A 26015-nucleotide genomic window follows, 5' to 3' on the forward strand; every position below is an offset into this window, starting at 1 on the left:
CTTCTGTCTGTTGACCAAGAGCAAGAAATCTGGCAGGGAGGGCCGGTTGAGCTTTCGCCTGGCTGTACATGCCAGCAGGCAACCTTCATCAGCAGAGGGTGGAAAACTGCGGGGCCAGCAGTTTCGAAAGCTCAGCTTTTTGAGGACCTATAGCCCCGAGAAGCCAGAGAGTGAAAGATGCAGCTCAGAATGCTCTACCCAATCTCTCACCTGGGCGGAAATCCCCACAGTGCTTTCTCCCTCTTGGTGAGCACCCCATGTCTGCTCAGCCCTTTCCCCTGAAGGCTGCAAAAGCACAGGCTGGACTGCTCCTCAGAGGCTCCTCCCGAATCAAGCGAACCCATCTTTCCGTGGCTAATCCGTGCAGGGGCCAGCGCTTTGCAGATGGCCCGGCACCTGTTGGCCCTATTCCTGCATCGCTGGCAATAAAGATGTTGAAGACTGAAAAGTTAGGGATGACTGCTGAATCCCTACTCCACATACATCTTTGGAGCTGACTCTAAATCACAGTCTACAAAATATCCTATTTTTTAAATTATTATTTATTATTATTGTTTTTATTTCTTTTATTATTATTGTTCTTTTCCTGTGGTCTTACTGGCATATCATTCACATGCCACACAATTCGATATGTAGTTGTTGCTGAACTCCCTACCATCCCACAGCAGTGTTTCCTGGGCCGGAGAACACCGGCCCTTTCAGTATGGACACCAGACACTGTTCACGTGTCACTCAAGGTTCTGACCGCCGTCTGGTTTCTCTCAGACTCAGATCCACCCGGTGAGATGAAAGCCTTCGCTGTGCTGTTTGCAAAGTTAATGCAATGAGCACACGTTCCAACACTGACCGGAGACGTGCTTCCCTGCTACGATAAGAAGCTGTCAGGTGTCACGGAGCCTCAAGGCAGGTTCCTGCAGGACAAGCACCGACACCCCAAACCTCACTTTTCTTCATGTGCAACCCTCCCCGACCCCCCCCCACTACACACACACACACAGTCATATACATGCACTCCTGTACACACACACACAACGACTGCCCCCAGCACAGTATCTGACACACCATATGCTTTGTAATTAATCCACGCTTTAAATGGGTCCTCTCTCATTTCAATAGGTAAGTGAAGGACCCCCTGGTGGCACAGTGGTGAAGCACTTGACCGCCAACCACAAGTTCTGTGGGCCGATCCCCCCTCCCCGCACCCCCGCTGCTCTTGGGGGAGGAGAGCAGTCAGCCCTGGAATCAACTCAGTGTCCCAGAGAGAGCCAAGGGAGGTCTACAGAGACTTCAAGTGAAAGACATAAACCCACCCAAAAAGCTCTTCAAGAACAGTAACTCGTCTCGGATGAGGAACTGCAGGATAGACTTAATAGCTACAAAGACACAGACCAAAGATAGAAAATGTACAACATTGTATCCCTTTGAGAGCCAGGTCTACCTTACAGTTAGTTGTCCCTGCACTTGAAGGTCATTGATTCATCTAGTCTTACTTGCCACCCAGTAAATTCTTAAGGGCTAGTTCTTGGCTATCTGTAGAAGGCTCTGGTAGCAAACACAGAGGCAAACGAACGGGGCTAATGTGCAGCGACGCGGCCACAGATCAAAGAGGGAAAACATGTAGCTGAGGTGCGCAGGCAAGTGAAAACGCCAGATCATGTTTTAAGAGGTGAAGCGACGGCCCCTTCTTCCCGCTCCTGCTCACATCTGCCCGGTGGCCGATCCCAGGCCTTGCGATACTAGGACACACTGCAGTCCTGAAACTGAGTCTACACTTAGCCACGCCGAGAACCTGGGTGCAGCGTTCTCGACTCCACAGTGCTTTCCAGCCAGCGCCGTCAAGGAAGCAATTGGCCCCTGAGCCCCGCTGTGCAGGCTGCACAGAACACACCGCGGTGCCTCCTACCTTCCAGAGCAGAGAGCTGCTGCTCAGCCTCCAGGTACAGCTGCGAGAAGATGGGCCTGGGGACCAGGTTGTTGGAGCGCAGGGAGGCTTCGATGGAGTTATGCAAGACTTCTTCGAAACGTGTGGTCTTCAGCTGCCCAGCGTAAGAATTTCCCATCTTCTAAAACCAGGCTGGGTCTTCTGTTTAAAAAAGGTGTTTCGGTTATTAAAAAGAAAAGAGAAAAGTGCATAACAACCCCCACCCCACCCCACCCCCACACACAAAGCCTAGAGTAGAAGGACAATCAGCGGCAAGGAGGGACAGGCTGCCTTTGTTGAAGAGAGACAAGGAGAGGGGCCGCTCTCCTCAGCAGCAGACAGGGCCCGGCAATTACAGGAAGTTATCTAAATAACAGCTTTCTCCAATGCGGCACACGCAGCACAGAGTCTGACACCTCTCTGCATATTTTACTCGAGGTGGGTTTCTAGGCAGCCCCTTGCTTTCCCAAGATCCCCACCCAGCTCTTTCCAAAGAGCTGCACCCAGGAGAGCCCCTGGTCAAATGACGTTTTCTTTTTGTGACCTGCAGGACAGCCCTCCAATGCCGAATGGATGCCCAGTACAGCGACTGAGGAGGCAGCCAATCCACGACAAGGGGCCCACGTTTTATGATGGCGACGACCTGGCTGCCTCACCTTCTCAGAAGGTAGGCCAGTGGGGTACTTTCACCAGTGCCTTTTCTGCCAAAAGCTGACTGCTGATCTTCACGTTTACTATACCCTAAAAACTCGCGGCCGTCCGGTCAATTCTGAAACACAGCGACCGGTCGGATGGAGCAGAACTGCCCCTCTGGGTTTCCTTACGGGAGCAGAGAGCCTCAACTTTCTCCCGCTGCTCTATAGAAAAGTATTGCCGAATTGCACATAGAGACCTGGACCGACAGGTGAGGGTTGAAATGCAATGAGAAAGTCATCACTCTTCTGATCCCCCAACATAACAACGTAACGAACGGTTGACAAGTTCAATAGCTTTGGGTCCATTCAGAGACTGCGTAACCATCACCCCGATCAAATCTAGAACATTTTCATCGATCACCCCAAAAATCCTTGTACCTTTGGCCATTATCCTCTAATCCCCCCAGACTCCCTCCTGGTCCCTGGCAGCCACTAACCTACTCGCACACACGCGTTTGTCTACTGGGGATGGCTCTGAGTCTCTCCCTCCATGTAGGCACCTATGCGACCTTCTGGAAAAGATCGTTTGAGCCACTTAGCATGAGTGCATACACAAGACTGAATGGGTCCGTCGCAGGAGGTGCTGTCAGCAGCCCCGACAGTTCTTGTCATTCACAGAAATCACTACATTTCTAGTTTCCAGTCCTTCCCAGAAATCATTTAAATCCACACGCCTCACTGACGTTTGCTGATTGGCTTCCAACTTTCATTAAATCGAGCTTTTCCACTTCCTTTGGATTTAATTTCTTGGACTTTTTCTTTTCTTTTTATTTATATTTTTGTTGTTCAAACTTATTTGAACGATTCCTGTTCCTTTTACTTTCCTGTCATCTTACTCCTTTAAGGCTCTACATTTTCTCTGGAGGATTTCCTTTCCCTCTGGCACGGAGGCTGAGTCGCTGTGCAAACTTCCTGGACAGTTGACAATCCCCTGTTGATTTCCTCTTTGATCCAGGCTTACCCTGGTGGAAGTGTTTCCTTTCTCAATAGTTAAGTCTGGAGAGGGGCAGTCAGCTTTTATTTAGATCCACTTCTTATTGGATCATCCCCACGACAGTACCATAGAGAAACCCTAATTGTCAGGTGTTCAGGGTTTCCTTGTGGGGAAGGCTTGGTGGATTTTTACAAATACAGGACAGCTCTAAGCAGAGGTCCGTGTCAGTTTTGTTTCGGGCATTGAAAGGAGATGGATAAAAGACATATTCGATTCCTCAGGTCTCAGAGGCTCTTGCTATCTTTCTTGTTGATTATTCTGTCAATGTTTAGAGCAGCGTGTGTTTAATAACAGTAATAAAAAGTGCCAAGATGCCCGCACATGCTCACAGGGGGCCTGCCACCTCCCTGCCCTCACCATGAGGAGCTCACACTGCCGAGGGCTTCCAAAGCCAGGGGGGCTGCTCCTGTCCCCAGTCAGGCCGCTGGGAGCAGAGCAATTTCAAGAGGTTGCCTTTGAGAAGGTCTGTTTCCTCTGCCCTGTGTATTTATTGTGAGGCAGGTTTAGTCTCCACTCTTCCAAGGAAGAGTTAATGGAAGCCATTAAGCACTTCCTGCTGGCGGCAGGGCCCCTGGGCTGGCCCTGCTTACAGCCCTGGGGGGAAATGAGCTGGGGGGGGGCAGGGGAGGGGGGGGGAACTGCTGCAGGAATTAGCCCCAACAGAAAGAAAGGGCTTCTGAAAGAGGGGTCAGCGGCTGGAGCAACCTAATAGCCAGAGCCAAAAAGCCTTTATTCTGACTCAATGCACGCCTTCCTTCCATCCCTGGCTGAGGGGATGCCAAGCACGTCTGGGAACACACGCGTTTCTCAATCCAAGGTGGTCCGCTAAAAGCTGCCGCCAATTAATAACATCACAAATGCCCCCGATTCCTCTAGCAGCATTGTCTGGGGGCTTAGAGAAGGCCCTAAGCAGGCTCATTGTACAAGGCGGACCCACAGTGCAGGCAGTAGGACCAAAGGAAACCAATCAAGGGAGCCAGAACCTACCTACCTGACATCCTGTTCATCTCACCTGACGGCTGGTTGCCACCCACACCCAGAAGACCCCACTGGGCAATCCCAGCCACAGCCTCCCACCCACACTCCCACCTCCTGCAAGTTGACCCCCTTGGGGAGAACCGAACAGAACTGCCTGTGGGGCTTCCGACTTCTCTAACTCTACAGAAGCAATTGCCACCTCTTCTTTACCACTGAGCAGTGGGGGTTGGGGGGTGGCACTGCCAAGTGCTTTCATAATCACTACAGCCTCCTAAGAACAGGAGTGATGTGGGCAGAGCGCTCACCCGCGTGCTCAGCTCTTGCGCAAGGCGCTGAACACATGTCCTTGTTCAGTAGCATAGCACGACACCCCCTTTATGATGACAGGGCCAGGTCTTAGATATAAGTGGCCTGCAGACTCTTGTTGAAAGAACTGAGGCAGAAGCTGGGAGGAGCGGGGAGCAGAAAGTGGGCCAAAGACGGGAAGGAAGAGAAAGGAAAAATGTTCACACCTCAAAAAAAAAGGGCGGGCTGGACCTTAGCCTACTTAGTAAAGAATTGTCTGCCTTGAGCCCGGTGCTCCTTCCAGAAGGGTGGGGGAGGGGACGAGCAGACCGCAGGTGAGGCTGACCAGCAACTGAAAGGGCAGTCAGTTTGGGTTAACCGTGAGGTAGGAACGATACTGAAACGGTGGGGTGGTGGTGGAGACCCCGAATTGTACGTCCAGAAAACGGTTGACTTGGGGTATGTGCTGTGTCTTTTTCAATGATGACAACAGAAGTAATGAAGCTGATTATCATTTTTAATGAAATGTTCCTATCACGACTCTCAGGCAAGCACAGGCGCTTTCAGGCTCACTCTCAGCTGGTGGTTAGAAAAGAAGAGTCTGTGAGTGGAGAGCAAGTTGCCCCACCTATCTCCAAGGATGCATTTGAGAGCACAAAGCTGAATAAAGATGATAACCCCCTGGCGACCAATCATGAGAGCAGCAGACACCAGCAGGGGGAGGGGAAGGTGGGGGAGGAAGGGGGAACGACCACAAAGATCTACATATAACCCCTCCCTGGAGGACAGACAACAGAAATGTGGGTGAAGGGAGACAAGGGTGAGTGTAAGACATGAAAAAATAATAATATATAAATCATCAAGGGTTCGTGAGGTGGGAGGGGAATAAATGAGAAGCTGATGCCAAGGGCTCAAAAGAAAAGATGGTTTGAGAATGATGATGGCAAGAAATGTACAAATGTGCTTGACACAATGGGTGGATGTATGGATTGTGATAAAAGTTGTACGAGCCCCCAATAAAATTATTTATATAAAAAAAGACTGGTGGGTACGGTTGGCAGCGCAGCACTGGAATAGTATCGCAATACGCTGACTGCAAGGGATACGGCAGGGCGTTCCTGCAGATGGGTGACAGGGCTCTATCTTAGAGACAAGGCACCACCTGCCGAGGTGAGGCTGGGGTCAGAAGGGAGGCAAGCCTCTCAGAATTCCATGCCTGACAGATGGGAACAGGAAGACCTAGGCAGGCCTAGCACAGGGTCAAAGGCTAACTCACACTTGACCACAGAAAACACCTCCCACAATGGAGTCAACACCCAAAGGCTTCCTTGGCCAGCTGTTCTCTCCCACTGACCTCCCATCCACAGTCTGCTCTGCTGTGCTCCTACTGCTGAGGTCTCTGAACTCCTGGGACCCCTGCCAGACCCTGACACTTAATGCCCCTCTGCCTGCATCTCAAAGCCCTGACCAAGCGCAGGGCACGGAGTTCTCCCACTACAGACTCTGATGCCACACCCACCATAGCAGAAGTGGAGGTCCAAACGCAGGCCTCACCTTAAAGCACGGATGGGCTGGCTGTGGGAAAAGCATATGCGACCCCCCGCCAAGCGCTCCCCCGCCCCCCACCCCCACCCCCACCCCCACCCCCCTCAGCTTTCTCCTCTGCAGAGTGAGCACAGCTACTTTCCCTGGAAGGGCTGAGCGGCCCCGGCATGGTGGAGAGTAAAGAGGAGAGGTATGGCCATGGGAACAAAACTGCTGGGATTTTGCTGTGTTGTGTTTTCTTTGTTGTTGTTCACTGGTTGGTTTTTGCTGAATGTTAATATTTGCAAGAAGATGGAGATGAAACATCACAAGTGACGAGACGTGTTGTGGCATTATGAGCACTCGGCGCAGGGTGGAAGAAAACAGTAGAAAGGGTCCCGGAGGAGTTTAGCACACGCCTGGCCAATAGCTGGGAACAGCGTTTGAGAAGAGGGCGAGAGAAATCTCAGACCAGGGGGAACTAATTCACAAGATGACAATGTGAGAGAATCGCACGCAGTGCGTGTGGAGATCAGAACCATTTGAAAGAGGCAGCAGTCTCCGGGATTTTGGAAAAAGGCATTTCCCATGCTAAGTATGATGCTTTGGACAGGCGCAGCTGAGAGAGGCATTGATGATAAAATTGAAGGGCGGACCTGCAGGCAGAGAGACCTGCAGATGGCTCTTTCCATCAGCCTTCAGATGTCTGCCTGTTCTCAAGAGGCAGGCACAAAGATTGCTTGAGGGCACTCACTGCCCATGGAGATGCGGCTGGCTGGCTGGCTGGCGGGGCGGGCCTGAGAAGAGGTCATTAAATGTGGACCTCCTTCACCAAATCCCCCGTAAACACAGTTCTGTGGCAGCTCAAATTCCAAAATCAGCACTTATCATCCACTGCCCTGTCTGACCCTGGAAACACAGAGGGATTTGACCAGATCAAGCAAGTTGACCTTGGAGATGAGTTTGGAGCCAGCAGAGTGAGTTATCTCGAGGTGGCTAGACATGTAATTCAAGCCATTCTCTTCCCAGGACACTTGTAAATCAACCTGTCCTCATTTAGAGGCCAGGGTTAGAAGGAGAAGCAATCATCAGGTTGAGTTGAAGTTCAATTAGAGTAAGTGCTGGGCAGAAGAATTATGTGAGGTCGGACAGAGGGGCAGATGGAATGCAAACACAACCTCTGCTCCTCCCGCTCCCCACTGGCATGGCAGCGAGGAATAAAGAGGTGTGAACACCCAGAGACAGGGTGCTAGGAGCGAAAAACAATAGCAGATAAGAAGTGCCAAGAAATTTAGAAGACACAAAACAGGAGGAGACATGACAGCAGACTTAAAAAGCATCAGAACTCACACCAGCAGCGGAGAAAGGCATTTTCTGACATGCAAACCAATTCAACTCTCCAATAGTTAGAACTCACAAAAAGTTCAGCAACTAGAGGCAACAGGAACTTACAGACCGCAATGGGCATGGGGCAGAACATTGGGCTCGTTCTCCCTCCCCATCATTGACAAGGTTAAACTGGACTCTGTGACCCAGGTCAGCAGGTACGACATGATGCAGGGCGGAAAACGACCTCGCAGTCTGTACAAGTGCCCTCATGACCCGAAAGAAGAGCAAGCCTATGAAACCGTCATAGACCAAAGCCGCATCAGGCAAAGAAGCATTTACCACGTCTGTACTCGGGAGATGGTTTGGGAGCACTCCCCACCCCAAAAATAACTTACCAGTAAGAACCACTCAGGAAAGCAGGGCAGAAAAATGGCTGCACAACTTGCAAGTGTCGCCAGTGTCCCCGGATTGTACAAAGTTGATGGTGCTGGACGCTGTACGTCTCAATAACAGTCACCACCAAAATAGCTCCCACATGAAATTGTCAAGACTTACACCAAGCCATACCACATAATATACAAAATCTAAGATAGATGCTCGGCGATAATACAAGCAGGAACGAGACGATGAGCTTCATTTTACTGTGAATGATCTGAAGCCCCCTTGAACACGGCTTCTACAGAGTTGACACGGGGGCGGGGTGGGGGGGTGCGCATGCGGGGAGCTCCCAGGGAAGGCGCTGAGTGACATCGTGCACGCCGCTGGGGGTGCACACTGTAAAGCAAATGCTAAATCCATTCAATGCCCACCCCCCACCACACACACACCTTTTTTGTTTTGGTAAGAGCAAAGGTCTGCTTCCTCTGTGGGGTTTTCACAAAGTTCCTGGGGAAACACAATGAAAAGACAATCGAAGGCTTCCACAACCTTTCGGAAGCCCTCTCCTGTTTCTTTCAATGGGCGAAAACTGGTAGCGGTGTAGGGCTTTTGTGAAAGCAATGTGATGTTGATGTGTGCCGGGTTCGAAAAGCAGGGACGGTCTGTATGCCAAATGCCGGAGTTCTCCCCACCCCCGACCCGGGTCGCCATCTGGCTCCCTAAAATGCAGGCAGGCAGGCTTAAGGACGCACAGATCGGGAACACTGAGAATATCCCGCTATGAGGGACCCACAGCCAGTCACTTCTGGAGAGGGCCAAAGCAGCCTCGCTCCTTCGGACCTGGTCCTTTTTTAAAAAAAAGAAAGAAAACAGGAGACAACTAAAGATCATCAGCATCCCAAAGGCTTTTGAGAGTCTTCAATATGACACAGACTCCAAGAGAAACCAATAGATAAGACAGAGCAAGGAAAAAACGGCAAACACCCACCCCAGTCAGTGACGAGGCTCCGAGGAGGAATACCGCTACTGCACAACAAGAGAAGAATGCTAGGAAGGGGGAGCATGTGGGAAACTGGGGTGATCTCCTATAAAGTACTTGACGACAACAGAACTTAAATTTCAGCAGCAGAGGTAGAAGACAGACTTCTAGGAGGGAATGATATTCCCAAAGACATAATCTGCAGGGGTTTTTTTTCAGAATAGAAATGACATGAACCTCCAAATTTATTGACACCCCACCCCACCAAACACACACCTGCACCAAGTACCCAGAACAAAAAATAAAAACAGATACACACAGCATCGCGCCATGACATTTTAAAACACCAAAAATGTACAAAGGAAATACCAAGCTGTTTCAGAAGGGGGTGGGGGCTTCTAGAGTTTAACATCATGAGATTGACCTTGAATTTCTCTATAGCAATACTAGAAACTGGAAGGCAATGAAATCGTACCTTTGAAATGGTGAGGGAGAAATTATTTCCCACCTAGAATTGAAAGCTCAAACAATGCAGCAACAGGTTAGAAGAAAATCGTCTTCATAAATCCAACATCTTTCCAAAGAAATGCTCTCTCAAATGCCTTTGCTCAAAAAGCTACAGAGGAATGGAGTTCAGTGACTAAGACATGGGGCCCAGGGCAGGGGACATGGGGCCCAGGGCAGGGGACCCAACACAACAGGGACGGGAATCCCAGGATCACTGGGACAAGAGCTGGACGGACTAGCCACACCAGAGCAGGGGCACTCAGGCTCCTTGCTTGGAGCATGCCTTCCAGGAGAAAGCAACGCCTGAGGAGTGCTTACCGGATGTGTTACATACAGAACACTGGAAGAGCTTTGCAAACTGGGTCCGAATAATGATTGATGGGCTCATGAAAAATGCAGGAAAACACAAAAACACAAGTGACAGATTTGTTTCAAGAAAATAAGCAGCCAATCAAAATAAGGGATTTCAACTGTAGTGCACTGTATGCCTGTGAGAAGTGCTTGTTCACCTGGAGTTACAATATAATGTTTTAGAAGAAGGGACGAGATGCATGCATGTGTGTGTTCAAGGGTCTAGGGGTGGGGGAGTTAAGTCCTCATGTTCCATACTCCAAATGTGTGGACTGTCTGGAACTAAGCGGGAAATGGCTGCACACATAGGCTATCTGGAAAGAATGCAGTCCCAGAAGACTGAAGAAAACACTAGAAGCGTTTTAAAAGGGAGCAAGGATTGGGTGGGACTTGGTGAGAAGGGGACTGTTGAGTCTGTAAACTCCAAACTTATACAAGTATTTTAGACGGCACGTGCACCTATTTATTAAAAACTAAGGATTGAAGCTTAAAAATGTGGTGACAGTGCAGGTCTGAAAACAGAGCGATGGATATGACACAGAATCTCAATGGAATCGCAGCCAAGGACCATGGTGGACTGGAGAACAGTAAGGACACAGGGTTAGTGTCTCTCTGGAACTGAAAACAGATCTCCAAAGAATTCCCATTCATTCAGTAGGATATGAATTTCCTAGACCTCCTCGTTTTAAAGACTACTCCTCTGTATCACCATCACCTTTGCAGTAAGGCACCACCCAGCTTTACAGGAGAGAGCAGGACAGCGGGCTGAAGAGGTGAGCGATGCGCGCCGAGGCTTCAAACGCTAGATTTGCGCAGGCGTGATAAAGCCGCTCTTCGTTGCCCCAAATCCCCTCATTATTCACCAAAAGCCACCTACAGTCATAGCACAGTGTCCCTATGAAGCACCTCTATAATAAAGCATTGTGTCCAAAGTGAACACAAATAAGCCATCAGACTCTGTACGTATCTATTTTAGTGATCTGAAATTTTAATTATGTGTTTTAGTAATGCAAGTGATATATAAGATTTCAAAAAGTTCATAGAAACTGGTGTTAAAAGATAACACATTTTTCCCAGGAACCTTCTATAACCCCCTCTGTAGTATATATGATAGCCTAAGTTACATACATAATTTATATAATAACCCAATATGCAGATATATATGTAATGTTCACATACACCTCTGAATGTATGTTTGTGTAATGTTTATGTAGATATGCTCAAATATTTCACACACACACACATCCTCAAACTGCTAGTGGAAAAAACCTCCCATATCTTTGAATTCCACTTCCATGAATTTTGATGCCCATGGAACAGAGAGAGATAAAGCTGGTTAGAAACACAGAGAAGAGGTCTGAGTTTGCATTCCATCAAAGAGTTCTTAAGAAATCAGTATCTGCTTATTAATGACGTGCCAAATTTCTTCCTCTCAACTGGCCTTATGATGGAAATAGTGTCTGAAGTTTACAGCTGAAGAGACTGTGCCTGGGACCTAAAGCCTTGGACTGACTTCACACCTCGATTCTTCAGCACCACACAAACCGCAAGTCTGGTGTAATTAACAAGGACAGTGGTAGTTACTAGGAATTGAGGGGTCATATCATGGCGACACTTTTGCTGGGTGGCTCCTATTTGCCCACCCTAAAGCACCAGCCACACTGTGTTCTCATTTTCCATGTCAGGAGGAAACAGGCTGGGTGGGCAAGAGGAAGTGACTCAATATTGTGAGTCCCTTTGGCCTGCCCAGGGGCAGCCCTAAGCAGGATAAACAACAGCGAGACCACCGAAAACGGAGCCGCTCCAGACGTTGTTTTAAAAGTGGTGCCTCCCCAGCCCGGTCCAGCTGTGCTTGAACTGCTTCGGTTTAGAAAGAGGGTCTCCTTAGGGCCTTTCCTAAGAGCAAATGAGTGAAGAGCCCCTCTAAGCAAACAAAGAGGATGAGGACGGGCATGCTAGGAATGTGCCTGGCACCTAGGAGCAGAGGGCAACGGGCAGCTGGCTTCAGGCTCCTAGGAGGGAGCAGAACAAACAAACAGTGGGCTCCCTGGGGGCCTGGCTCTGCTGGGGCTCCCAGGCCTGGGCAGTGTCAGCCGGCCCTCATTAGCAGGACCGGGCCTTTCCTTGGGGATTCAAGCAGGAGCTTCCAATTCAGGCTGATTACAAGAAGATGCCCGCTCTGACTGCTGCTTGAGGAGGTTTTTCCTCCTTTGCCTGCCTGCCTGCTGCCTTCCTACCTGTTTTACAGAGCAGAATATTCAGAAGTTTGCCCAAGAGGCAGACAACCCAGTCACCTTAAAAGGCTCACTGATACCTTACTGGGGAACACGGCGACGGATGTGTCCAACTGAGACCCAAGACACACGTTGTCCGGTTAGCTTCTGAGCCCTGTTCGTTCACTTTGCCTTTATCATCAGTCACTCTGGGGTGGGGGTGGGAGTGGGGGGAAGACACCTCTGCCTAAGCCCAGAGCCCCAGTCTGTCAAGAACAGTGCGTACATAGTAGGTCTGAGTGCTTAGCTCCTAAGACAACACGCAGCTAGCTCTGTGAACCTCTCTGGTGCACACGCTTCCAAATCTCAGCTCTTCCCCCTCTCCCCAGTGCCCAGAGTGGTTGGCAAAAACCCACCAGTGGCTCAGTCCATCAGCATGCTGCGACGGAAGCCCGCCCTGTGCCCACAGTTCTCGGGCAGGATGGGCTGGACTCAGAGGGAGGGTCTCCAGACAACTTCACACTAAATCAAAAAACCACACCTGCGAGTCAACTCACGGCCACCCCACAGGAGAGAGAACTGCCCCCGGGGGGGGGGGGTTCAAGGCCATGGTTTTGACAAAACAGGCTGCCCAGGCGCCCCCACAGTGTGGAGTGGTTGCCGGGTTTCAACGCTGACTTGTGACTAGCCTGTGAGCGCTCGGCGGCTGTGCCACTGGGCTCCTCCCTTCAAGTTAGGCGGTAACAAACCTCTCAGAAGCATCAAGACTTGACAAACCAACATGGTTTCGGCCTTGAGCCCTGTGCATGTTCATCATGGCCCCCTGCTACGGTGGCACAAGTATGTGCTTTGGAATGAGACCGGTCGGCGCTGGAATTCATGGCACTACTTACTTTCAAGATATGTGACGCTGGGCCCGCTGGAGAAAAGGCTGGCCGCGAGACCTAGATCATGCACCTGTTTCCACGCACGTGGTAATCACCCAACCCCCGGTTGCCTTTGATGCACACCAGCTAAAACACCTGCGTGTATCTCATTCCCCTTCTTCTCACACCACCCCCCACCCCCCGCTACATCTGAAACTCCTAGAGGACAAGAACTAACCTCTCTCTCTCCCATGGTGCCGGCCCCCTGCAGCTCCCTCCAGGAAATGGGTCCTGAAGGGGACCATCACACCAGCCTGGCGTGTGTGGCGCCCTCGGACAGCTGTTCCAGTTCAGAATCAACCCATCGGATGTTTTCCTTTAGGCCCTGCGGCGACCGGGAGGCCAGGGGACGCCCATGCTCTTGTCACTAAACCTATACACGAATGTCTTTCTGCCCGCGGGATGGCTTGGGCTGGCCTGGATTTTGCCTCCTTCGGTGAAGTCATGGGCGGTGGTCAGGAAGCACAAGTTGAGTCCTTTCGCCCTCTGCTTGTGAACACACTGCTCCTCCAGCAGCTCTGCGCCTGGTCTTCTTCCGTAAGCTGACACTTTGTCATACTTAATCACTCCTTCGTCTATCATTTTATTTGTCCTCTCCCTCCTTCTACTCCCCTCACACCTACACGGAGCCCCCGGTTTAGCCGCCCAAGACAGTGCATGCGGCTGTCTCCACCGCCATCCACAGGGCTTGAGCTGACGGGCACAACCAACACACTCCCTCCCCTCTCCATTCCCAACGGACACCAGCAGGATCCCACACAGGGCCATTACCCCAAGCTGCCTGAGACTCTGCTGTCACTGCCTGGGCCAGCCCGGAATCTAAAAGGAGATGCAGTGGGGACTTTCAGAATCGCAGGGACCAGGTGCACGCACCTGCGGCGGTTCTAAGTCACAAACCAACAACCTTTGACCTGTGCTATGCCTCTTACTGTGGGAAACACAGAACTTCGCTCTTCCAGAACAATGGTTCTGGCAGGTCACAGAGTTAAAGGCAGAAACAGCTCATCCCCCTCGGCACCAGGCACTAAGGAGAGAGGTGTAACAGCCATCGTCCCTGCCCAGAGAACTTCCCTGTGCACAGGACGCCGTGTACTTCACATATCCGTGTGGTTGTTGCCTTTGAGGGTGTGGGTGAAAGAAGGTAGCTTCTCAGGGCACAGAGGTCAGAGAGGAGAATCCTATCACAGGCCGGCCTCGGAAGACATGCTGCATCTTGCATGGCTATAGCTCTCCAACTGGAAAGAACTAAGGCATTCCCAATGGAAGGTGCACAGCACACTCAGGCATGACCCAGGGCGAAACCGACTTACGTGGTGGCTCCCTACAGGGGGAGCGCATGGTGTACAGACTCCTCATTCCCTTTGCCTGCCACTCAACAAACACCTACTGAGCCCCGCTGATGGCTGAAGCGCATCGAGTCTGATCCACCCTTAGCTCTGCTCCCCGCTCTGTCCTGTGCTGAGACTGGGCCGAAGACACAAAGCCACATCCGCACCAGAGAAAACTGTTGCATGGCTTCTAGCCAGGCAGCCCCTGCCATTCCAAATCGTAACCAAAATCTGACCTCGGGTCCTCAGATCCCCCATCCTGAGGCTCTACCTCCCTCTGAGAGTCAGCCTTCCCAGATTCCCCCTGTCCTGGGCTATGACGGTAGCAGATACTTCCCTGACCAGCCATGAGGACAGAGCTCGATCCTCAAAGTCTTACCAGAATACCCCAAACTCTAGCTCAGCTCGGAGTTGGCCTTAACTCCCATTTCCTCCCTTTCCAACATCCCTATGACAAAATTCTTCAGCCAACATGCACGCGCGCACACGCACATACACACACATGGGCTTGCAAAGTTTAAAGAAAGAAAGAAATTGCATGATCCTCTCAAGGCTGCATTTTTAGTTTCATGGCTAAATTTCCAAGTGCACCCTGTGGCCCTGGGGCATGTGAAGAGGGGGGGGAGGTTGTGGCACTTCAGCCATGCCAGGACCAGAATATATGACATGGCAATAAACCCATTAGGGGCAGCATAGTATCCTATAAACTCTCTGACAGTCCCTGGCAGGAAACGGGGCATTCTGATGCAGATGCCTCTGGTTTTTCCTGGAGGAACTCATAAACTTCCCAGGTGTTGTTTCAGGATGAAAAGCAAGGCCAGAAGTTGGCTTCTGTCTCATCCACTTGTCTCTCCCACTGAGACGGTCTGGCGGCAGCACTATCACTAGTGCTCACAGGACATCAAGAGTGAGTCTTTGGAAAACTGCCTTTCAACTCTCCAAAGCTAACTGCTCCCTCCTGGTGAAGCCAGCAAGGACTGAATGGGAGGGAGGGAGGGAGGGAGGGAGGGAGGGAGGGAGAGAGAGATCCTGCAGAATAAAGCCAGGCAAGATTTTCAAGGGTGGGGGGAGAGGGTATTCTCTGCTGAACCAGCCCAGAAAAAGGCATTTTCACTTTCCTTCAGGTTTCACGAATCACAATCATCACTGCTTGAGGGTCCACAGAGCCCAGGAATGAATGCTTTGTGACCCCTTTAAATACTTTCAGATCATAAGACCAGGGAAACCAATTCACCACATGGACTGCTCTGGTCCTAGTGCTCCCCTGCACTTTAGTACAAAGGGCCCTGGTGGCATCCTGGTGAAAGCTCCTGGCTACTAACAGAGAGGCCAGTGGTTCAAACCCACCCGCTGCTCCCTGGAAGGAGGCCAGGGCAATCCGCTTCTGTGAAGATCACACCCGTAGGGACCCCCTGTCTTACAGGGTCCCTGTGGCTGGAATGGACTCAACAGCAACGTCTTGGTTGGGTGTGTTTTGCCACCTTACGATAAACCAGGGTTTTGCCAAGGCGCAGCTTAACACAGGCCAGTACTGCCTTTGAACAAATGAAAAGTCCACGTCGACCTCTCCGCCCGCCCACCCCCCCCCCAAGCAGGCGCTCGGGGTGTGCAAAGCCTAATGACGCCCTACCTTACACAAAGCTGTTCACAGCTGGCAGCCTGCACACCAGCCGAGAGCAGCCACTTCCGAAGGCTGGCAGAGGCGCCCTCTTCCCGGGTCTGTGTCTTTGATGTGGCTGCAGCCGTGGCCACAGAGCCCTCGGTAGGAGGCCGTGTGAGGAGCACTGCTTGCCCCTGCACAGGCTGAGCGCTCAGGTCAACCTGACACCGTGCTCCCGGCCCCTGCCCAGGGGAGGAGCGCAGCCAAGCCTGCCAGGGGAAAGATTTCCAAGAGCCTGAGCTGCAACAACAAGTTTTTTAAAAAATCAGCATAATAATTATTCCACTGTAGACCTTCCAAGTTGAGCTCCATCTGCCCAGGGATCCTGCGGGGTCAGATGGCAAACACCACTCTTTTACGTCTTCTTAACACTGGATTGGTTAGCGAGGTCAGAGTGCTCTCTGAGCAGGTACATACCAATCTGTCAGGCTAACCACCAGCAGTTAAAATGGATTTCTTTCTTTCTCTTTTTCCTTCAAACAACATGAAAGTTCTTGGACTTGCAGTGGAACCGGGTCCACTTCTGCAGAGAACAAAGGGTCAGGAGCAGGAAACCTGCTTGGCAAACGGCAGCCAGGCAAGTTGGGCAGCCTGGTCCGCCTCCTGAGGAGGCATCAGGCAAGGAGAACTGGGAAGCCTGGAGCTGGGACCTGCGGGGGGCACACGACCCTTAAGATAGCCGGCTCCCCCAAGGCCAAGGAACCTGCGCCCACTAAAAAAGGTGCCCTGAGCAGCACAAAGGGCACCACCCGAAAATGCTCTCGCTCAAGTCTTTGGCTGCCTTCATCTCCAGGAAAACTCCATCCAGCTCGTGTCTGGCACTTCCTAGGCACACCTGCTGCCACAGGATGCCTCTCAGATCTGTCCTTGGAAGCCCGACCACGTTGTCCTGGAAAGATCTTGAACTAGGGTCTTCCGTTGCCTTCAGAGATGACGCTGCTCGAAAATGCACAGTGCTGATGGTGGCGCAGCCCAATAAACCCGATGAGTGTCACTGAATTGTACGTATAAGCAATGCTGAGATGACACATGTGGTGCTGTACACGCATGTGCGTGTGTGGGTCACAGTAATAATACGAAAATAAGATGGCTTGGACGCAGAGGCATGAATGTCATTGACCTTGTACGACAAAGGCCAAAGAGCTGGAATCTGCTCGCTGGTGTCCCATCAGTGAAAGATGACTCAAGTATTCCTGGGTCCCAGGCCTCCCAGCACTGCAGAGCTGAAGGAAGGTTCCTGCCGTCCCCTCTGAGCAGTGTCTCCCCTGCAAGGCACTGGTGGAAGCTCCCTTTGTCCTCACTCACAAACACAGACAGCAGCAGTGGCACTGTCTGGGGGTTCTGTCTGGGTGAGACCCACCAGATCACGAGGCATCAGGGGTCCTGAACCAAGCCCCGGTGCCACCACTCCCTCACTTGATGACCAAAGTCGGGTCAGAAAGGGAACAAGTAAAGGTGAATGGGGTGGGGGCAGGGGGCTGGGACTGGGAGACATCCCATGTCCACTAGATTCCGACACAGGAGAAAGATGTCTTTCATCAAAGCACTGATGGGGGGGGGGGGGCATGCTTCCAAATAAAGGGATGATTAGAGAAAGTCTACAATACCCACCTGACACTAAATTTATGTTTAAGAGATTGTTAAATGATCAGGATTTGCCTATGACCTCTCCTTTCCAGCAGGAAAAGATGAGCATACTTATTTCTCTATCGACTCATCCAGTTGTTGTCAGAGTTGTTGTCCTGTGGTGACGGAGTGGAATATGAGTCAGTCTGCTCACCACAGGATTAGCCATTTGAAACAACCAGCCGCTCATCAGGGGGAAAATGAGGCTTTCTGATGGTGAACAGATTTGCCACCTGGGGAACCCACAGGGGCCGTTCGACTCTGTCCCATAGCGGTGGTTAGGAGCCAGAATGGATTCCATGGCAGTTTGGTTTGTGTGTCAGCCTGGGTAGAGTAGAGAACAAATTCATGGGCACTCATATGTGTATAAGAAAGACCTTTATATACAAGAGCAGTTTAATATTAAGAAAACATCCCAGCCCAGTCCAGATCAAGCCCCTAAGTGCAATATTGGCCCATATGTCTGATACCAATCTATAAAGACCTTTTCAGACTCATGCAACACATGCAATGATGCCAACTGCAGGAAGATCACCGGCCAGTGGGTGGGCAGTCTTGTGGATCCCGTGGCATTGTAAGCATCTCAGTGCTGGCAGGGTCTCCACGTGGCTCCTCCAGCTCCAGGGCACTAGCATAGCTTCCTGTGTCTTGTCAGTAGGAATGTCTCTCTGAGTGAATTGGTGTCCCACCTCCAGTGAGCTATTTATGTCCTTTGCGCCTCCAAATGAGATCATCCAGCTGTGACCTGATTGACAGGCTAAACTCCACCCCCTTCATTCTTAATCCTCTCAAATGGACAACAGATGATGCATCTCCCAGAGTTTGGGTGTGAGTGGTTGCTGTTGGGGGCACTGAGTGGATTCTGACTCAGTGAGTGACCTTCTCATTAACAGACTTCGTTATAAAGTTTTCTTGGCTGTGATCTTTATGGAAGCGCATCGACAGGTCTTTCTACCATGGTGCTACCGGTTGGACTTGAATGACCAACCTTTGGGTTAGCAGCTAACACTTGGCTATTAAGCTCCCAAGTCTCCTGTACACATCTCCATCAATAGGGAGATAAAGGGCTCACAGGCACATACAGCTGGTGGCTCACAGAACAGGCTCGGGTTTGAATGCTGATGGTATGGCTTACTAGATGTTAGCCCTTGTGTGTGTGTGTGTGTGTGTGTGTGTGTGTGTGTGTGTCACTGCTGGGCCACCGGCACTCCTTGGAGGTGAACACGGCTTCTCTTTTACATACAACACAGTTCTCTGAGAGCTCTTCGGGTCATGGGGGTGGGGACAGCTTTACCTGCACACATTTCCTGGCCTTGGTCGTCCTTGCCACTGCTGCCGAATGGTCACGGTTTCTGCACCCACCACATCAGGTCACAACTTCTTGGCGTGTGCTGTGTGTTGGAACTCCCACTTCACTTTCTTTAAACCCAGCTCAAGCACCTCCTCTCTTACGGGAGGGTCCTGAGTTCCCCACACGGGACCGAGCACTTCTTTCTTTGGTGCACACAATTCCTCATGCTGGCTCCGAGACTTGCATCTATCACACGGAACAATCATTATCTGTGCCAACCTGTCTCCATACTGGGAACTCACGGAGCACAGAGGGTGTGTGTACAAACATTCAATGCCAACCGGTTTTTCATTGGACACCACAGAGTCCGTGCTGACTCACACCAACCCCCCGACAGCAGAACCATCCTCACAGTGCACGGTGGACTGGCACAGAGGGCTGGCCCTCCGGATCTGCGGGAGATGGGTGCCAGACTCCATACCGACACCAGTATTTTTGTAAGGCTGTTCAAGTCCCTTATAGAAAATGGCATAGTATTTGCATATAACCTATGCCGCTCTTCTTTCCTGTATATGTAAACTCATCACTAGATTATTTATGATCTCTAACACCATGTGTGCTAGTTCACGTAATTCCATGTCAACTTGAGAATGTAGGGGTGGAGTTCAACTTAAGGAAGACCCCAGGAACTTTCTTTCTCTCTCTCTCTCTCTCTCTCTCTCTCTCTCTCTCTCTCTCTCTCTCTCTCTCTCTCTCTCTCTCTCTCTCTCTCTCTCTCTCTCTCTCTGCCTTCACTTTCCTGCTGGCTGATTCTGATTTCTGCCAGAGTCCCAGAATGCCTCCACCACCATTGGATCCACAGGGCTTTGCACCCACCGGCCTGTGAGTTTCCTGCACTCTGCATCATTGCATGTGGCTATGTGAGTCTGAAGAGGGACTTAGGGACTAGTACCAGACTTATGGACTTGATCTGGACTGGGCTGGGATGTTTGCTTGATGTACAACTAGTTCTTGATACAAAGCTCTTCCTTACACATAGATGAATGTAACTGAATTTGTTTCTCTAATCAACTCAGCCTAACATACTGTGTTCGTCTGGGTACTTTAGAGAAACAAATCCACAGAAACTCTTATGTGCAAGAGAGTTTTATATAAAGGCTAAGTGCACATCAAGAAAACATCCCAACCCAGTGCTGCCCAAGCCCAAAGGTCCAACATTAACCCTTATGTCTGACACCAATCCACAAAGTCCTCTTCCATCTCACAAATACCCACAATGATGGCGACTGCAGGAGGAAAGCCAAATCAGTGAACATGTAAGCATCTCAGCGCTGGCAGGGGTCTCCACATGGCTGTCCAAGCACCCAGGACTGCATCAGGGTAGGTCCATGCTGTTTCTCCTCGGGGACATCTTGCAGGAAGTCAGCCTTGTCAGAGGAAGCAGGGAGCTGACTAAGGCAGCTGCACCCTGGTCTGACCATCACAGAGCAAGAGACCAGGAACTCGAAAGACAAGGCTCACCACGCCATTAATCCCTCTGCCCTTCAATTAACCCCACAATTAACAGTACACATAAAGTCCCTAAGTCCAATATTAGCCCATATTTATCGACCAGGTTGGCACAATAAACTAACTACCTCACATACCACGTAAATGCTATTATACTCCCTTAGCCTTTGAGGTATTGCTTTGACCACTTAATTGCCAATGGCCCCACCACCACCACCACCACCCACCCCCATCCCTGCCAAATACTTTGAATCCTCTGCCGCAGAACCCAAAGGTACAGAAGACAACTATGTAAGGAATTCAGTAGGAGTTTGCTTTAACAGTAACTTCTGTGTTTTACAGAGGGTGATGGTTAGGGTTTGTGTCAACTAAGCTGGGCTGGGATCCTCACTAGTTTGAACCTGTCATGATGGGTACAACTCCAGCTACCCTGAGTAGCACGGTAACCCCTCCCTCAGGTCACAGCCTAATGCAGTCTCCCTGGAGGTGTGGCCTCCTACATCGATGCTGTAAAGAACTCTGCTTCTTATCTTGCCGCCAACATCCTGCTCAAGACTTCTCAAGCTGGTGGCCCACCATATGGCCTGGGAACTGAGGATCGACTTGACTTTGCCTCCACCAGCCAGTGGTGTTCCTGCTTCTTGCTTCATTCCCCTACTTCCCAGTTCATCGGCTGGCAACCGCATGAGTCAAGACTGTCCTCCAACTTAGCATCTGTCCAACAGACTTGAGTTGGACTGCCTTTACTCACTCCACGGCTACCTGGACCACTGTCTTAATACAAATTTCTTCCTTAATAAAAAAAAATGTTGTGTGTGTGATCCATACATAAGTGTCCCTGGTTTTGTTTCTCTAGGAAACCCTGCCTCACATACAGAGCAAAGATGAAGAACAGTGAGCCCAAGGCAACAAAGGGAAGGAACAAGAGCACGTCACACACCCTTGCCCCGGTCAGAGTTTAAAACCCACAGGTTGAGGAGACACAGCTGGGAAGCTTGAACAAATCATGTCGTCTGAGCTAAAGGAGCTCTTATGCGTGCTTGTGAAAACCCACCTAGTCAAAAGTCGTCTTCACACACGCCCCACTTCACTGAAACCTACAATATCAGAAGTACAGGGAGCCAAAGGACCCATTCACTTCACTGCAATCAACAAATATTGATTAAGTGCCATATTAGTAATGAATGCTGAGAACTCAGAGAATTATAGAAAACATGCCGTGTTAGTCTGGGTAGACTAGAGAAACAAATCCAGGGAGGCTCATATGAATTTATGAGAGTAAATATGCATCAATAAAACATCCAACCCAGTCCAGATCAAGTCCATGAGCTCAATATTAGCCCGTAAGTCCTACATTCATCCATGAATTCCTCTTGAGACTCATGCAACACATGCAATAAAGCCAAATGCAGGAAGATCACAGGCCCAAGGTTGGAAAGTCTTGTGGATCCAGTGGCGGTGGAAGCATCTCAACGCTGGCGTAGGTCTCCACATGGCTCCTCCAGCTCTGGGCTCTGGCTGCATCAGCATAGCTCCATCAGGCTCATCGTCAGTAATGTCTTGCAGGGAGTGAGCATGTGTTCCGCCTCCAGCAGGCTATTTATCTCCTCACCGCCTCCAAATGAGGTCATTAAGCTGTGACCTGATTAACAGGCTAAAGTCCACCCCTTCACTTCAAACTCACAACAGATTATGCAACTGCCACACATGCTACTCTCATTCAGTGCAGGGGGCTTCAGTAGAATAGAAGCTGAGGAAATTTACATGACAGTATAAAAATGGACTTACACTCCAACACCACCTGACACCAAACATTCATTTCTTCCCCTTCCAAAGATCACCTGCGTTGTTGGTAAGTCCGTCGGGTCACTGCCAGCCCACAGAAACCCACGTGCATCAGAAAAAGCACCGCCAGTCCTGTGCCCTTCTCACGATTGTTGCTGTGGGTAAGCCCAGCGTTGCAATCCCCACATCGCGACTCCCCCTTTTCACACCTGCTCGGATTCGCCTCTTCCAGGAACTGGTCTTCCTGAGACCCGGCTCAAAGGACGTAAGGCAAAGTCAAGGCGCCCTAACACGTAAGGAACATGCCCTGGACTTCTCCTTCCTCTGGCAGTTCAGGGTGTTCTCAATATCCTTCACCAACACCATCACACAAACGCCTCGATTCTTCTTTGGGCTTCCGTATGCACTGTCCAGTTTTCACGCTCATCATTCTTTTTGTCCAGTTGATGCTGACTCGTAGCAGCCTGAGAGGGCAGGGTAGGATGGGCAACCCCGCTGTATTACTCTCTACAGGAGTAGAGTCTCCTCTTTCTACCATGGAGTGGATGGTGGTTTTGAACTGCTAACAGTGGGGTTTCCAGCCGCACTCAGAAGCATGACACACCACCAGGACTCCTCCTCACTCACTGAAAACAGCATGGCTTGGCCCAGGTGCACCTTCGAATTCAAAGTGCATCGGTGCTTTTTAACATTTTAAAGAGACCTTTCAGCAGATTTGTCAATGAAAATGACTTTTTGACTCCTGCTTCCTGGGGCATAGGAGCACCAGTGGCAAGACTACACTCAAGGCTGCTCACTACAAGGTCGGTGGTTTGAAATTATGACCACCCCACAGGAGAAAGGGGATTTTCTACCCCCCTTCACCCCCCCCCCCAGTAAAGAGTTATACTCTCAGAAACTTGCAGAGGCAGTTCTGCTTGATCTATAGGAGGCAGCTATGCATCAGAACAGACTCAATGGCAGTGAGTTTGGTTTGGTTTGGCTTCCGCTGGAATTGATTGTGGATCTGAGTAAAATGAACGCCTTGACCAGTTTAACATTTTCTCCATTTATGATGATGTTGCTGCTGACTGCTCTCATATGCGTTTTTCTTTTCTACACGTTGGCTGCAGCCTTCCTCCGCTCCTGATGTCACGTTCTTTCTCTATAGGCTCTCCTCTCAGAACGAACAGATATCGTGAGAGGATGCAACCCTAACGCACACTAGGTAGGCCATGATGAAGTCCATGTGTTCTTTCTCTCTCCCCCACCCTCTTAGTTCCCACCCACGTGGTCTCTCTCCCCGGGCTCTATCTTCAGCCCTGTCCTCTGTATTGCCTTCTTCTGGGGAGGGGTCAACATTGCTCAGCTGGGGCCCGGCCCCGTGGTCCTCTCTGTGAGTTCGCTGCTCCATGCCAGTGTGCTGTCCTCAAGGCTTGGTGCTCTGGGATGGGGTCTGGCCGCTCATATCCTCTTCTGAATTCGGCCTGAGCCTCTCTCTGGCCGCGCTCTATCAATGTACTGCTTCAATCACTGTTGGATGATCTTCAGCAACATTTTATTTGCATGTGATATGAATGAAATTGTTCTATAATTCGAGCCTTCTCTTTGGTCGCCTTTCTTCGGAATCAGAACAAATGTAGATCTCTTCCAGTCAGGTGGCCAAATGGCTGTCTCCAGTAGATTTACCTATCCTGGAGTTTGTATTAAAAAAAAACAAACAACAAACAACGACAAAATAAAAGATGCTGTGCCCTCAAAAGGACAGAGTCGGCAGCGTTGGTAGTCTATAGCACACAGCCTGGGTCACCAAGGGCTGGTGAGAAACCAGGTCAAAAGTGCCCGATGATCTTCCATCTTCTTTTAACGATTTGTACATTGTGCGATAGTTTACCCGTGGAATCCTTCACTACTGCAACTCCAGGCTTGACCGTTTTTCTTCTAGTTTTTTCATCTTGAATAATGTCATGTCTGCTTGCTTATTCCTTTAGCTTGTCTATTTCCAGGTGTGTGCACCTTTCATTGTAACAGTTCGTCTTCTGGAGCCAGTTTGCTGTCTCCCACTCAGCCTTTGCGTTCATTTTTACATTCACTTCAGCCACTCTATATTCATTCAAGAGCAAGTCGCAACGTCTCTCCTGACGCCCATTTCAGTCTTCTCTTTCTTTCAAGCCTTTTTAGCTCTTCTGCTTTCTTCATGTGTGATGCCTTTGAGGTCACCCCACCCTCCTCTGGTCTTCAGTTCTGTGTTCAGTGTGTGAAATCGATTCTTAAGCTAGCCTCCAAGCTCAGGTCGGACAGAGCACTCAGAGACATGCTTTGGTTCTCACAGGCTTCGTTTCATGTTCTTCAGCCTAACCGGAATTGGCATATGAGCTGCGAGCACTGGGCACGTGGCTTCATTTTTCACAGGTGATATTGAGCTTCTCCACCATCTCTTTCCACAGATGTCATTGATGTGATTGCTCTTCTACCTGGTAAGGGCCACAGGTAGAACGGTCATTTGTGCTGGTGAAAGGGGGTGTTTCCAATGGATAACTCATTGGCCTTCCAAAATTCTATCGTGTGAGCTCCAGCATTCTGTTTATCTCTAGGGCCACGGTGTCCAACTATTGATTCTTCTCCCCCACCCCCAACGTTTGCATCCCAGTCACCAGTAATTATCATCAGTACATCTTGATTTCATGTTTATCCATTTCACATTGCAGAAGCTGGTAAAAAAAAATCTTCGATGTCTTCATCTTTGGCATTTTGGGTCGGTGCATAAATTTGAACAATACTCTCATTGGCTGGTCTTTCTGGTAGGTGTATGGAGAGAGCCCTATCACCGATGGCACTGTACTTCAGGTAGGTCCTGGGATGATCCTGTTGGTGACAAATGGGATACTGTTCCTCTTCATATCGTCACGCACAGCATCGTAACCCATGTAAGTCATGTTTAAGATGGCCATTACTGGTCCACCTCAGAACAGGAATGCCTTCCCCTTCATTTTTGGCAACTTTCTATTTTCCTTGATTTGTACTTTGTACCATCCATGTTCTAAAGACTAACGGGTGTTTGCAGCTGTTTTTCTCATTTGATTCATGCTGTGCACCAGCAAACAAAGGTCACAAACACTTTACTTTGTCTGGATCATTAAAACTCATTCTACTTTCAGGAAGCAGCTCTGCCCGCATGCATTTTGTGATCCTTCCAACCCAAGGGGTTGTATCAAAACAGTGTATCAAAACAGTGTTCCAGTGTAACGTTTTTGTGGGCTAATTATTTTTGAGAAGACAATGTATTAGTCTAGATAGACTAGAGAAACAAATTTGTAGATACTCGTGTGTATAAGAATGAGCTTTATATACAAGAGCAATTGAAGATTGAGAAAACACCCCAGCCCAGTACACATAAAGTCCCTAAGTCCAATATTAGCCCATATTTCCAATACCAATCTACAAATTGAAACACATGCAATGACACCAAATGCAGCAAGATCACAGGCCAGTGTGTGGGAAGTCTTGTGGATCCAGTGGCGATGGTGGTATCTCACCACTGGCGTGGGTCTCCATGTGGCTCCTCCAGCTCTGGATCCATTAGTGTATCTCCATGTGGCTTGTCAATAGGAATGTGTAGCAAAGAGAGTGTCCCACCTCCAGTGAGCTATTTTATCTCCTTAGCGCCTCCAAAGGAGGTCAGCCAGCTGCAACCGGATTTGACAGGCTAGAATCCACTCCCTTCACTCTTAATAGTCTCAAATTGACAACAGATTAT

The 26015-nt window shown here is 50.0% G+C and overlaps 1 protein-coding gene across 1 annotated transcript in view; it reads right to left on the minus strand.

Annotated features, from left to right (window-relative positions):
• GREB1 (growth regulating estrogen receptor binding 1) overlaps positions 1–2076 on the minus strand; it is an 83257-nt gene extending 81181 nt beyond the window's left edge. Inside the window, exon 1 of the mRNA XM_075555823.1 lies at positions 1904–2076. Within this exon, the coding sequence (XP_075411938.1) occupies positions 1904–2060 (157 nt within the window). The 5' untranslated portion in view covers positions 2061–2076. The remainder of the gene's footprint in view (positions 1–1903) is intronic.
• Between the last annotated feature and the right edge of the window lie 23939 nt (positions 2077–26015).

Source organism: Tenrec ecaudatus, chromosome 8 (assembly GCF_050624435.1).
Source record: "Tenrec ecaudatus isolate mTenEca1 chromosome 8, mTenEca1.hap1, whole genome shotgun sequence".
Lineage (NCBI taxonomy): Eukaryota > Metazoa > Chordata > Mammalia > Afrosoricida > Tenrecidae > Tenrec > Tenrec ecaudatus.